The sequence below is a fragment of the Netta rufina genome (assembly GCF_964035555.1).
Source record: "Netta rufina genome assembly, chromosome: 1".
In the NCBI taxonomy this organism is placed as follows: Eukaryota; Metazoa; Chordata; class Aves; order Anseriformes; family Anatidae; genus Netta; species Netta rufina.
The window spans coordinates 158,500,549-158,515,388 of NC_140123.1; the positions used below are offsets into that span (position 1 = coordinate 158,500,549).

Consider the following 14,840-nt stretch of genomic DNA (forward strand, 5'->3'; position numbering starts at 1 on the left):
TAATGCTGTTAAATCCTTACATCATTCTTGTAGCTGAGCATCTGTCACGACACCTTCTCATATCTCTTGTTTTCACCAGCTTGAATTTTCAGATTATTAGGATATGTTTTTTGGATAGGCTTCCTAGAAGAATCTATCTAAAATCTGAGAGGTGGTCATCTGTTTTGCCTGTAGTGATCCTTCTGTGGTCCAGGGTTGCAGGAGGGGCTAGGATACCTCAGCACATCCCCAGAAAACAAGCATTTTATTCCTTTATGAGAACATTATGAGAGTAATTCCATGGTTGATGTGGTTGATTACTATCTTCATTATTTATGAAGGGACCAGAGATGGACTGTTTAGACTAAAGTTTTTCTATTTTATATGTCATTTTTTTCTACCTGACACTTTATACCCTATTGTAAGCCTTCCCCTCCCCTCCCCTCATTTGTTCTGTATTTAAAAAAAAAAAAAAAGTTTTAAAAGTATTGGGCTTCCCACTTCTTTGAAGTCTTTGCAGATGTTGCATGTAGTTTGGACCCAGTATAGGGTAGTTATATCTGTCAGTTAGATATCGCAGAGTTGGCTGCGTTATGTCTGGAAAATGAAGAGCGTGTTTGCATTCAGAATTGATCACCTACAATGATCTTGCTGGAGTCTCATGCTACAGGAATTACTTATTGTCTTTTATTATGGAGGACTGGGAATAACAAAAATCCTATTATATTTCCAGTCCTTTATTGATGGCAGAGAATGAACTATACGAGGAATACCTAGTGCTTAAGAACAGAAGGCAAGTTTGGTGAGTTGGTATCGTATAGCTATTACACAGGCAGAGGAGGACCAATTTCAGATATTTTCCTTTGGACTTAAAGTCGCTTCTAGTTTGAAAGAAAACCTCTGTAGAGATTTTTAAAACTATGGAGAGAAAAAGGGTAAGTTGTATATACGTTCACATGAAGCTTTATGTAATAGGTTATTTGTATTATTTTTAAATACATTTCTTCTTGTAAGTTGTATCTGTTAATTTGAATCATGTGCATATTAACTGTGAAATTCAAGCTAAAAAAGGCCTATATCCTTTATTGAAATGCCAATGTTTAGCTGTCTACATAAAGTCTCTTTTCAGTAACATCTAAGAACCAAACATACAACTAAGAACCAAAGAGTAAAACCAACCCCCCTCCCCCCCACCCAAAAAAAAAAAATCTGCTGATTTTCTGGAGGGTTTTCCCTCCAGTTTTATAGATAACACTCAGAAAATGTGAAACCCAGAAGAAAATCAGATGCAAATGTTGGAACTCATTAGTTTCCTCTTTAAAACAAAGGTGCCAACATGTTGACACATAGTCTCAGAGAAGAAAAAAATAAAATAAAAAAAAAAAGAGAGAGAGAAGAAAAGAGCTTTCACATAACCTGTTCTTACTATAGCTATCACTACATCAAAGAGGTTTATTTTTCTGGACTTAATCATAATTAAAGTTATGACACATTATGTCATGCTGTCAAAACAAAAAAAATAAAGACAAACACTTTGGAGTTTGCCTGTATTGCATTATTCTTTAATATAAATGACATATATGTTTTACAAATTAGAGAGATTGACTTTGGAGAATTAAGAGGCTGCAGAAGATTCTTTTAAGGTGATATTTTGATTGAGTATATGTTTAGCTTTGTAGATTGACAGTAGAAATGTGCAGCCTACCTTTGATGTGTTTGCTACCCATTACAATGTTTTGAAGAATCTCAATTTGCACAGCTTCAAATCATTCTCAGAAGATACTTCTACAAATGGTGTCCCAGCAAAGTCCAGATAGGCCTTGCAATTTTTATTTTATTTTTATTTTTATTATTTTTGCTATTCTTCTGTTTTTGCTCATAATTTAAATTCCACAAATTCATCAGATAGGGAGCCTGCATATCTCTGCTCAACAGTTAAAAACAGTGTTGAAGAACCCAAATCAGTAAACAATGATGACAAATGTACAATGTAGAACAAGTTAACAGGGAATTGTTACTATTTTTGTTTTAGATATATACATGGATTTATACCAATGGACAAACCCTAATACCTTTGTCTGCAAAGCAACCTCACTGAAGTCAGTGAAACTACTCTTGTGACTAAGTTAAGAGAGATTATCCCTAAGGAAATGTAGTAATTGAGCTCCAGACATAGGTTATAGGTTTTGTACCGCAGACCACTTATTTTGTTCACTAGGATTATGTTAGACTAATCCTGAATAGCAATGCTCTAAAAGAATGTCAAACTTAAAAAAACTATGTGTACAATATGAATTTATTTTTATTTTTTTCCAAAATAATGACATTAGCAACAATTTTATTTGCCTTTGCTAAATAGATACATTCAGAATTAGCTTAGTATTATAGTGATATTTTAAAACCTCCAGGGCTTGAAATAAATTTAAAGGAGGTAACTCTCACCTTCTCAAGTCTCAAAATGACTTGAGAGTCCTTTTTTCCTCTATTTGTCTTGTGTGGCTATAAAAATATGCTCAATCACTATCTTTTTTTTTTCTTTTTTATATATCATAACTTGACAAATATTTACTCCGAATCTCATATACAGTGGAATCTGAAGAACTGTAGCATTCAGCAAACCAAAAATTACCACAGAAAGCATGCTGGAAAAGAAGGCTGAAATAAGTCAGTTTAAAGCACAGTCAGTAATTCTTTTTTGATGGCATGTTTTATCTTGTAGATCTGCAATGATTAATTTATTTTACATCAATGGATCATCTCCACTTTGAAGTAAACTTTCTGGTATTTGGCAATAATTGTTAGCAACAATTTTTTGAACAGGCCTATTACCTAAATAGGTACTTTAGCTGAAATACAACTGAACCCCATCTTTAGAAATCTATTTGTAATTTCCAATCTGTATTGCAGAGCGTTCATGGATACACCGGAAAGCAGAGGGCTGGATTTCCCAGTATTGCACAGGGTTGCTGAAGAGACTCACACCGGAATATGTTGCCTTTTTGGTGTTGTATCCAAGAGGGCAAAAGTCGTTGATACCAACGGAAGCAATTTTGTTGTTATGAAGATAGACCACCTGAAAAGTATTGAAATGCAGAAGTGAGAAATAAAGCTTCTGTGGCAAATAACATAAATCATTTAATGTCAAATACTTGGTTAGCATTGTGCAATACTATACAGACTGACAAAACACCCACTTTTCCAAACAAACATTTGATTCTTCTTACTTTTTGAAATACCTAGATTATACCAAATTAGAAATAATTTCTAGAGAAAAAACAGAAATCCTGCAAGGGAGTCCAGTAGTAATACTATCATTTGATTACACTGTAACTGAAAGGGAAGTCAAATATTATATTATTAATATAGTGCTGTGGTTCAGAAGCATGTGCTGTATATAAAAATGTATTTGGTGTTGATTGGTTTCTCTCCAACTTTCTCTCATGACTCCAAAATTAATTGCTAATAATAATTAAAAGAGCGGATGGTTAATTTGCTCCATAGAAACTATTTCTGATGAGTTTTCCCAAGGTAAACTCAGGCAGCAATTTCCATTTGGGAGTCTTCATTCTTGCGGAGTTTTCTTTACTGTAAAACCTCAGTTTAAGTGAAGACAGATTTCAACTGGTTCTTGCAGATCAGTTACACAGAGCTTAAGAATATTACTGGTTTGAAATATATATTTCTTATCTTTGCCTTCCTAAAGGCATGGTTTTGTAGGGTACCAAAGGGATGGTTCTTGGGAAAAAATAAAAAATGTCACTGAGTCAAATCAAACAAAACAAACAAACAAAAACAATGGAAGAAATGTTCTCAGTAAGCAGGTTTTCTGAGCAAAGAAGAAATAAGAATACACGAATAATTCCGAATAATTCCGTATTTGTTTTTTACCCTTAGAGATACAAATTAATGCCTACAGGTCTACACACCTCCATAGCTACACCCACACAAAAACCAGAATGAGTACTCCCGTATTTTGCAATTTTTCTATAACAATTCAATGGTTTACAAAACTTGAATCAAGTTACCTCTTGCACAAATACTTTTCTGTTCAAAACTGAATAACCATATATACATATCACACAGAGTCTTCCAAATATTGCTCTCTGAGGCAGTATAATAAACCATACCTGTATATATTTGTGTTCACCCAGCCCACTAGGTACTCTGACAAGTTCATTGTTATTCAGATGAAGCTCTCTCAGATGAGGTACGTTGTTAAGAGAGCCGTTTTCAACTGAAGAAATACTGTTGAAGCTGAGACCCAATCTGCAGAAAATAAATAAAAATACAAATAAAAAATGATGTCAAACTTGCCCACTTTATCATATTTCTTCGAGTGTTTACATCTATATACTACTGCAGTAGGAATGACCAGGCTAATTATGCATGAAGTTTAGACTCACCAAAAGAACTAGTTTAGAAAAGTGCATTTAAATGTCTGACATCTGATAAGATCTATCATAATTATCACTAGTTCATTCAACCTTTGTCCATGGTTCTGCATACTTTCGTAACTTATATTACTGATGCCATTGTATGGCACCTTTCTGTGGCATCAGTAATATACATAGTAATGTGTAACCCCATAACCATTGGCCTTTCTTTAAAAGCTGAATAAAAGTTTCTTGCAGGACTTTAGGAGCACTGGCTTTAACTTTCTTGTCAAAATACATAACCCATGATGACCAGAACTGTTAATTTTAAATCTTCACCACATCCCAAAATACGCATGAGTTAAGAGCCATGTGGCAAACTGGAAACTGGAGCTGAGTCATATGTGATGATCTGCTCATCAGGACACAGAAGTGGGACATTACACATTTTCCTCATGTTCCAAACCAGACCTTTAAACACTGAATCATCCCTCCCAATTTATACTTCATGTTCTTGGTTTATTAACACAATTTATGTCCAGTTTGGAAAACCTAGTTCTATCTGCACGTCTCTGTGTTAACACAATTTAGATTTGCAATCATCAGACTGTGTATTTATTGATTTGTGGTTTTTTTTTCAAGACACTCATAAGTTACAATGTTCTGTGTTGCAGTAAGGAATTCAGTGGTAATTCTGCAGTTGTTGTCAGTGAGCGTGCTGTCCTTTGAGAAAATTACCTCTGTAAAAGCTAGATATACATCATCTAGTTTGGGTTATTTATTTATTATTTTTATTTAGGCAATCCTTTTATAATTTTGAGAAAAAAGTATGTGGCCTACTAATAGCTGAAACAATTAAATAATTTAATATGGGTGATCAGAATCCCTATGATAAAATAATTTGCTATGGACGAATTTAAAGAAAGTCTGATTCACAGCAATCTACCGTAATTCTTTGTAGCTTGTGCCTGTTTCAGAAGGCAGAATCTGGATCTAGTACAAAATCACAGAACTAAAAATTCTTTCTTGATATTTATAGCAGAGATGTTTCTAGAAATAGGAATGTACAAGAACAGAAACACATTTCAGAAATTTTCTTTTAGGGATAAACAGTCAAAGAAAGATCTTGCTAGCTAATGTTATGCATAAACAGTAATAATTTTAAATATTTAAATATTTTAAATATTTAAATATTTTTTATTATTTAAATATTGAAAAGTTATCATATTATTAAAAGACAAAGGAAAGCTTAATGAGATCTCCCATTCACATCAATGAGGATTTCATTTACTCGGAGATCAATTCACAGCACCCTTTATTTTTACTAGATTTTGGTAGGGAAAATTTTTTATTAATCTAATTTTAAAGTTATTAGAACAAAATTCCTGTAGAGAAGAGTAGCTTAAGTTTTAATAAAACTTGGGAGATTTGTTTCTACAGAGCAATTTGCAATTTGGCCTGGAGATCCACAGAATTACAAAGGCTTTTGGGAACAGATATAAAGAGTAAAAAAAGAAAAACAAACAAACAAACAAACAAACAAAAACAGAAAAAAACAAAGACAAAATTTAGGCAGAAGACTATAAGTTCTTAGTGAACACGTATCTGAATTCTCACTTTATATGCAGGTCTATAAGCAGATGTCTCATAACTAGGGAGAACAGCATGAGAAAAGCAGGACTGACTCTCATATTTGTCTGTTGAAGAAAAAGTAACCCATTTAGAGATATTAAATATGGAAAAGATCCAGCTCTGGATTAGCTCATGCAGGGAAAAGCTTTTGAGGAAGAGTAAAACTGGAGGAGTCTATACTAAATATAGACTCCTATTATTATAAATAAATAAATAAATCTAACTCATAAGCAGTGAAATTACGTGTAATTTCATCTCATCTAAATGTGAATGAACTATCAGTCACTTGGGGCTTTGTTTACAAATGAAATAAGACAAGATTCCTATGTAAAGCACAGGTTGACTAAGAGTAAATAATTAATAGGAAATAATATGATCTTCATTCCTCCTCTCCCCCCACCATTTTTTACCCACATGGTAAAAATGGGAGGACATTGGAAAGTGACTCTTGCTTACTACATTGACAAATTTTATTTCCTTTAATGAATTGTTAACATAGTGTTTCAGCTCATTTAATTACAGCATTCCACATCAACAAAGCCACATCTAAAAATGGAAGAAATTCTCAGATCTTTTTCATATTTTTTCTCCAACAGTCAACTTTTTGTTATATGCACTTTAAGAAACTGCATTATTCAAAGCTTGAAATGTATGCAGCTAGATCTTTTCAGTAGATTTAATAGGATCTAGATTTTAATAACAATATTTGTATAATGTGTGTACTCCCCCGTGGAGCTCCTTCCTCAATGAAACCAGGAAAGTCTTTGTTCAGTCTACATTCTTGAGATATATATATATATACATATATATATATATACATGTATATATTCCACTCCAGCATTATATGAAAACTTTTGAAAGACATAAGAGTATTTTTACAAGGAAAACAAACAAACAAAAGGAGAATTATTGGTGGTCTGTTAGAATGCAAGAATTCAAGAGAAAATAAATGGTAGATCTACACCAAGTTCATGCATGGAATAGTTTATGATTTAAAACACACACACGCATGAAAAATAAAATAAAATAAAAATGTTTCTCATAGGCTGACTGTATTTTAGGGCAACTATTAGACTCTTGAGCACTGTTGATACAATCCAGGAGAGTGGTCTCACACATGTTTCTGAAGTCTTAAACACATAAATAAAAATAATTTTTGGGTAACTTATTTTTGTTGAACTGGAAGAGGAATCATATTTTCCCTTAGATTTATCCCCAATGCTGTTCTGTAGCTCTCTCTTTGCTCCCTTCTTTCTACATGTCTGCTGTGTTATGTCCAATGCCCTCCTTTTTCACCAGGTCTGTATTTTGCCTTACTTTACAGCTTTGCAAAAGAAGATTTCTGACAATGCTTAGATTTCTTGCTTGACTGCAGGCCAGAGAACAATTTAAAAACTGGTGCCAACTCAGAGCAGCTCCACATTTCCACACCACAATCAGCAGAGTATCTTGTTTCTCAGTACAGCACAACCACAATGGCAGCAGCACAGGGACAGATATTTTTAGCAGTCCATTAGCACTTCTACATGCTGCTTTATGTCTAAGGAAGGAATTCCAACAATATTACCCATGATTTCCAAAGATTAATGTCAAAAAGCAGAAAAACTGCATCATCTGAAGGACAGCACACCTCCCCACAGTAAAATAAATTACCGTCTACCTGAGAAATTAAGATCTTGGTGGTTTGTTTATTTATTTATTCAAAGTTAATCATTTGTCTGATGGATTGGATCCAATAATTTGAGTAATAGTCTTGTAGATCAAGTACACCTCCATTTTCATAGAAGTGTTTTAAAGTATCATGGTATTAAAAGACCATGTATTACAGGCTCATTTTCATATTTTAGCACGTTATTTAATGTGAACGAATTCACAAATAATTCGGTATGTCTACAACTGTTCTTCAGGAATTCTCCTTATACTTTTCAACAACTAGAGAAATTTATTCAACAACAGATTCACATGTTGCCAAGGTATAATCACCACGAAATATGGTGAACCTTTTTCATTTGCATTGTACGTTTTTTGTTTTGTTTTGTTTTATCATATTATTGGATTCATTACAAACTTGTCTTTTTTGAGAAACAGAGGAAACATTGGCAAGAGGTCTGTTAATTCTCCTGTAGTTTTTCCTCAGTTTCCAGAAGAATTTGCATAAGCTATGTCCCACATAAACTGCCTAAATTACCAATGGAAATACAATGAAGGAAGTATGACATAACAAACAACTTTAATTGCTTTCTTTATTTTTATTTTGTTGTTGTTGTTGTTTGTTTTTTTTTGTTTGTTTGTTTTTAAATCAAAGAAATAGTTGTCCCTGGCATACATCATTCATAACTGAAAATAATTGTAAAGTGTAGTTAGAAAAAGTGTTTTGATCTGTTATTTCAGTGCACAAGTCCTTAGGAGATTTTTGTGCTAAGCTATTTACTGCTCCAGTGATAATAATGCTGATGAAGCCCATAATTATGTTTTCTAAATGTATCTGTGATGGTTATAATTTCAACTAACATTTATGTGTAAAAAGACAAAATGAATTATTACTTAGCCAAGTTGGTGAGTCCAGACAGGCCTTCAGCATCAATTTTGCTGATTTTGTTGCCATCAAGATGAAGTTCAGTAAGGGATGGAGGAAGTCCTGAGATAGGGAACATCATAAAATTACTTTTGATAAAACTGGATTTTATTTATCTATTCATTTTAATGGACTTGTTTTATGCTGAGGCTCCTTTTACAGTCACAAAAATGATTTTTAGCAGACTTGGCAAGAACAATGAATAGAACAAAGCACTTTCACAATCAGGGGATCTGGATGCTGCTAGTAACAATTTATTTGGCATGAAATAAGTCCAAGCTCCTAAGGTCATCAAAGTGCATTTAATTCTTAAGAAGCAGTTAAACAAAGTTTTTCATAGATATGAATTCTAGCCTTTCTGATTATATAAATAAGACATATACAATAGTGTAAGAGAGTCTTCATTTTAGCCAGACTATGCATGTATAAAAATATATAAACACTTCGTGCCTGGATATTTAATAAATAATAACAGCAGAAAATGAGATTACATAGATGAGGAAAAGCAATGTTAATGTTATTTTTAGTGGGGTACATATTAGTGTGCAAATTTTGTTTTTCAGGGGAAAAAAAAATGCTACCACATATTTTAACTATCGGAGTTTCCCCAAAGGAAGGGCCAAAACAGGAAATGTGGCAAGAAAGAAACAACTAGTATTAACTTTCAAAAAAGTAGAGCTACTTCAAAACATTCTGCTGGCTGAAGAATGAATAAATTGAATATAATGTCCTCTGTATTGGAACCAACCTTCCTTCCTTCCTTCCTTCCTTCCTTCCTTCCTTCCTTCCTTCCTTCCTTCCTTCCTTCCTTCCTTCCTTCCTTCCTTCCTTCCTTCCTTCCTTCCTTCCTTCTTTCCCTCCCTCCCTCCCTCCCTCCCTCCCTCCTTCCTTCCTTCCTTCCTTCCTTCCTTCCTTCCTTCTTTCCCTCCCTCCCTCCCTCCCTCCCTCCTTCCTTCCTTCCTTCCTTCCTTCCTTCCTTCCTTCCTTCCTTCCTTCCTTCCTTCCTTCCTTCCTTCCTTCCTTCCTTCCTTCCTTCCTTCCTTCCTTCCTAATTTACAATGAAATGCTTTTAAAAATTGAAAACGTTTCTGTTTTACATTTGTTTCTGTTTTGTATGTCTTTTGGCTTCAGCTCCACAGACTCATGGAAGGATGATTTTATGCTTGTAGAGCTTCAGTTAATTCTGTGGGGGTTTACATCTGTATAATGTTGATCAGGTTTACAAACCAAAGTTGGAGGGTGAAAACATTCTTCCACTTTATTTTAAGCATGAGACAAGGAAAACAAAAGAAAATAAAATGGCTTACTTTTGACAGTATACCTCTTGTGGAGCTTCTCATAAGGGTAAAACAATATTTTTTTTTCAAGCAAATAAAAGCCAACTGACCAAAAAATGAGCTGTTTTATATTTTATTTTATTTTATTAATTTTATTTTATAGCAGTCAAGTAGTGTATACTCTAAAGACTTCCATAATTTATTGATGTTAAATTTTCATGAGCTGACTAAAAGTCACCATCTTACACCTATGTAGATCTCTCAAATATTCACTGAAGTCCTTACCTTTTGGGATGCTAGTAATGTTGGTGTCTGCGATACGGATATAGGAAAGCCTCTTCATCCCCTGAAAAGCTCCATTTTCAATGCCAGAGCTCTTGAGTGGATTTGTGCCTAGTTCTGCCAATAAAAGATGTTATTGAGCTGTGCTTCAGTTTATGTATCAACGTCCATTAAACTTCAGATCTCTAATAGATCAAAGCTAATTTGGAGGTACAATTCATTACTTTTCTTGGCTTTCTATATGTATATAGATTTTATGTATAAAATTACTGAGTGAACTAAGAACAACATCTTAATACACTGTGTTGATTTTGTTACAATTTATTATGCTCTTACCTAAGACAATCACTTGATTCAGTCCATTAAAGACTGCTTTCCTCAACTTGGAGATCTCATTTTCGTGAGCCCGTATCTCTTGAAGAGACTTTGGCATGTTTTCTGGAAGTTCCTTCAGGTTATTTTTGGACAGGTAAAGTCTTTCCAGTTTCTTCAGAGGAGCAAAAGCTGCTGGGCTTATTTTGCTGATTTTGTTGTTAACAAGGATTAATGCCTGTGGAATAATAATGAAGGAGATCTTACATGGTTACTGGAAAATTATCTTAAGAATGAAATATTAAAAACAAATACTTATTGTTTTCTGGTGTCTTTTGATCATTTTTTAGCCAGTCTAGTGAACTGAAGAAAATACAATGCAGTACTAAAATAAATAGATTAAGGACTACTGAAACAGTAAAAGATAAACAAGGCTTAAAAATAACTACAAAAGGTACTTCATTGCTGAGGTATATGCATCTTCTGTTAACATCCAGAAGAATCATAATTTATATCCACATTCATATAAAATTAAAATGTTCTATTTGTCTTAACACCTCACCCACCCCCCACCCCCTCCCTCACCCCTCCAGACAGATAAGTGGGGAAGCAGTGTTGTTTTTTTCTTCTGTGTAGGAATCTAATTTATTTTCCCCCTAACTGTGATATATAGACTCTGGGTAACTGTAGGAAAATTAGATCCCTGTACAGTCAGGGAAGGGAGGCCTCCATGAAAACTCTGTTAACTGTAATAGGTGGTCTCCATTTTGAAATAGGTGATCTCCATTTTTTGAAATTTTACTTTACCGCTGACTTATATTGATTAATCAACTATGACATAAAAGAGGCAAAGTCCCATTACTGCCAGAAATGTAATTAAGGCTAATGGAAAAGATTTCAGGTATAACAAATATGAGAATGAATCTTATAACATCTGTTTACTATCTACTTATAAGACGTACAGCTTTACATATTTGTGCAGTGAATTAGGTATAATGGACTATATAGATATGGATAGCATTATCTGTTTACACTTATTACTGGAAAAAAACTATAGAGCATTTTTGTTAACTAACTCCATCATGCCATTTTTCAGAAACAGAAGACAATAGTTGTTCATACACTCCCCCAAAATGATATTGCATATATTATAGTTAACATTCAGTGTATCTTAATACTTTTTTAATGTTTTCAGAATTAAACTTTTATTGGTATCTGTGTCAGCACCTACCTATCAAGAAAATTGAAAGAGGGGTAAGAAAATAGTATAAAATTGTATTTGATGCTTGTTTCTCCCCTAACGGACTTCTCTTGCAGTTCATCCTGAGCAAAGCAAGCTGTGTGTTCTGTACATGGTTTCTCTGAGTATGCATAGAGTTGAGCAGATCTGTTTTTAATTTTGAATGCTAGCTAGCAATGCCACATTTTCAAGAGGAGGTAGAAAAGGTCATTCACAGTTCAGCAGAGTATTTCACTAACAATAAACCTCTCCCAAAATAAATAGATTGGTCAGAGGAAGCTACAGCCACAGCTCTCTTGTATTTCAGACTGTTATTAGAACTTCCATAAGAACACATCAATTTTGGTTTCCTAAGAGAAAATTGTAAGAATTTGGAGACGGATGTAGCTTCTCCCCTTAGTGTACTAAAACTAACTGCAGGTATTAGGACACAGGAAACATATAGTTATTGTGAAGAGTACAACTTGAATTATACAGATTAATCTCTCTCGTTGTTCTTATTATAATAATGGAATAAATGAATGAGCTACTGCTAAATACATTCTTTTGCTGTTGTTGTTGGTTTTACCATAGTTTTATTTTCCATAAATATTTAAACCAATATTCAATGAGTTTAGGCTTGTGAGCACTTGTAATTTTTATCCTATATCCTGCTTTGTAATGTTTATTTATTTCAGCTAAATATTTCCTTAACTTATTATTATTATTATTTCTTATCTGTTTTAACGTGTTTTCTTTTTAGATAAAAATCCTTTTGGTTTGATTATCACAGCTGATGTTCTGATACAAAATACTTCTCACTGGAAACAGGCAGGTATATATTCAGATAGGCCCTGTAATGTAAATATTCCGTTCAGAGAATAGCTAAAGCTCTTCCAAGAACAACTGTTAGTCCTGACCAAAACCAGAAACTGTCCATGTATTTAGGATTATTCTGTTGTGCTTTGCCAATGCTTTCCTGAATATGATCATGTTATCTTGCAGAAACACACAAAACATTTTTTTATTCAAACATTCAGAAAACCTATCTCATTTAGAAAAGATGATATTTCTCAAAGGTATACTTAAAAATACTTTCACTGTGGTAACATATCTATGGTGATATAAGCTGGAAAAGTATTGGAAAAGTATCACAAGCCTGTAGTTTTCAATTTCTTTGTACCAGAACATCAGTTCTCTGATCAGTTCATCATGCTGCCTAAGACCCTGTTCCTCCTATTTTAAACCTACATTATTTTTCACACCACTGTGCTGATTTAAAGAAAAAACAAGCCCACACATCAGAATTTGCAAGAGAAGTTTTACTGTCTCCCGGAGCAACAGCAAATGATAACACACCAGCAGAGCACCTGGCCAGCCATACCCATGGGTTTCTTTCCTACTTCACAATAACTCTATTATATGCAAGACTTAAAGAAAGAAGTTATTAGCTTTGGAGTGCTGCTGTTTATTTTCCTCAGAATGTGTCCCGTATGGTTTGCATGTAACAAAAGTTAAAACAAAACACAATAAAATTAAATGAAAAACTCAGGGGAATTTAGAGGTCAGTGAAAACAGGAACTAGAGAAGAAAATCTGAGGGAAAACATCTGCAGGCAATGTTATTGAGGAAGGGATGTTAGACAAAAATAAAAAAATAAAAAAGTAAAATGCACATGGACTAAGTTTCCTGAATATAGCCCAGATGGCATGGTGGGACGTTATTATATTCATTTTGCTATAGGACAGCTCCATATACTAATTTTGTGCAGGGCAAGCAATTCTCAGAGGTTAAAATGAGAGTCAATCTGAAAGTGCTGAAAGTGCTTGAACCGTAGCTAGCACTTGCAATGCTGCTAGTATGGAATAATTTGGCAAACCTAAGAAATGGAAATGTGACAGCTTAGGGTAATACTGAAATGGAGCCACAGGAACTGATTATTATTATTTTTTTAATCTATCTTCTTCCATGCTTCCTTTTCTTGGTGGAAGGAATAAAGATGATTCTTTTAAAAATAAATAAATAAATAAAGGGGGGGGGGGGGGAGGGGAGGGATGACACCAGCTCACACTCTTATCCTATGGATAGGAAAACGCATATATAGCATGATATGCATAGCATAGCTTTTGCAGCTCTTATTCAGCTCTTACAGTATAAATATTGACTTTGTTATATTTATTACTATATATTGCAATGTAGTAATACCTATAGACTAGTTCATCATGATCTGCAATTTACACAGTGCTCAGAGAAGTAAAAAAGCTTTGTTCCAAAGATACTTTAATTTTTACTGAACTACCTCAGCAGTAACTATTGTAGCAACAATAACAACTACAACAAAATTGAAAAAAAATAGTAAATAAAAAAAAATAAAAAAAAAAAAAGGAAAAAAAGACTGCATGAATGCTGCGCAATTAAAGTCCATGGGAGTCTGGCCATTTATCTCCCTTTGGTCTGGTTTCTGCCTCAAATATTTATTCCCTAAACAAAAAGGAGAGCTCACAGTTCATGAAGATTTTGGAACACTTGCTAGCATGCTCTTGTCAAAATATACCCTGACAAACTGCAGAGTGTGCATGTGGCAGTCATGTAGGAACTAGCATGGCATTGTTCTTCTTGGTGTTATCAAAATCTGCAATTTTTGCTCTGGCTGGGGGTGGGAAGAGGGATACTGTATCTTTTGGTACAACTTTATTATGTGAGAATCTCAGGGAACTGTTCTGTGGCTTTTGCATCCTTACATCTGTCCTTCTTGGTTTAGAACAGTTTGAAGTGAAAGCCTTGCCAAAAGCTAAAATGAACTGTAAAACAATCAGCAAATTATTATCAAGCATAATTCATGCTGATACATCTGTTTTGCCAGCTGGAGATGGTACTCTTACCTAACATCAAATCTTTAATGATGCATGTGGCCTTCAGGGTTTAAACTGAAAAATCAATCTGCTGACCCAATGGAATTTTTTTAATTTCCTGGGTTATGTACTATATTATTACCTGTTATTTTATTATAGTGCTGCTATGTACAGTAATGCCTTAAGAATTGTAAGCTGAGGAATCAGGTGTCCAAATAAAAATAATATTTTTTTTCCTTATGGTTTCAGTTATTAAGACATATTCATATCCTGGACATATAGTCAAGTTTTGCCAAATTATTAGGAATGAATATGCACATGTAGGGGAAACAAAAATAA

At 33.8% G+C, this 14,840-nt stretch overlaps 1 protein-coding gene across 1 annotated transcript in view; it reads right to left on the reverse strand.

Annotated features, from left to right (window-relative positions):
• Nucleotides 1-1,519: 1,519 nt before the first annotated feature.
• DCN (decorin) overlaps nucleotides 1,520-14,840 on the reverse strand; it is a 37,476-nt gene continuing 24,155 nt past the window's right edge. Inside the window, exons 4-8 of the mRNA XM_084292864.1 lie at nucleotides 10,455-10,668; nucleotides 10,122-10,235; nucleotides 8,529-8,622; nucleotides 4,107-4,245; nucleotides 1,520-3,052 (exon numbers count right to left, since the gene is read on the reverse strand). Coding sequence (XP_084148990.1) covers nucleotides 2,858-3,052; nucleotides 4,107-4,245; nucleotides 8,529-8,622; nucleotides 10,122-10,235; nucleotides 10,455-10,668 — 756 coding nt within the window. The 3' untranslated portion in view covers nucleotides 1,520-2,857. The remainder of the gene's footprint in view (nucleotides 3,053-4,106; nucleotides 4,246-8,528; nucleotides 8,623-10,121; nucleotides 10,236-10,454; nucleotides 10,669-14,840) is intronic.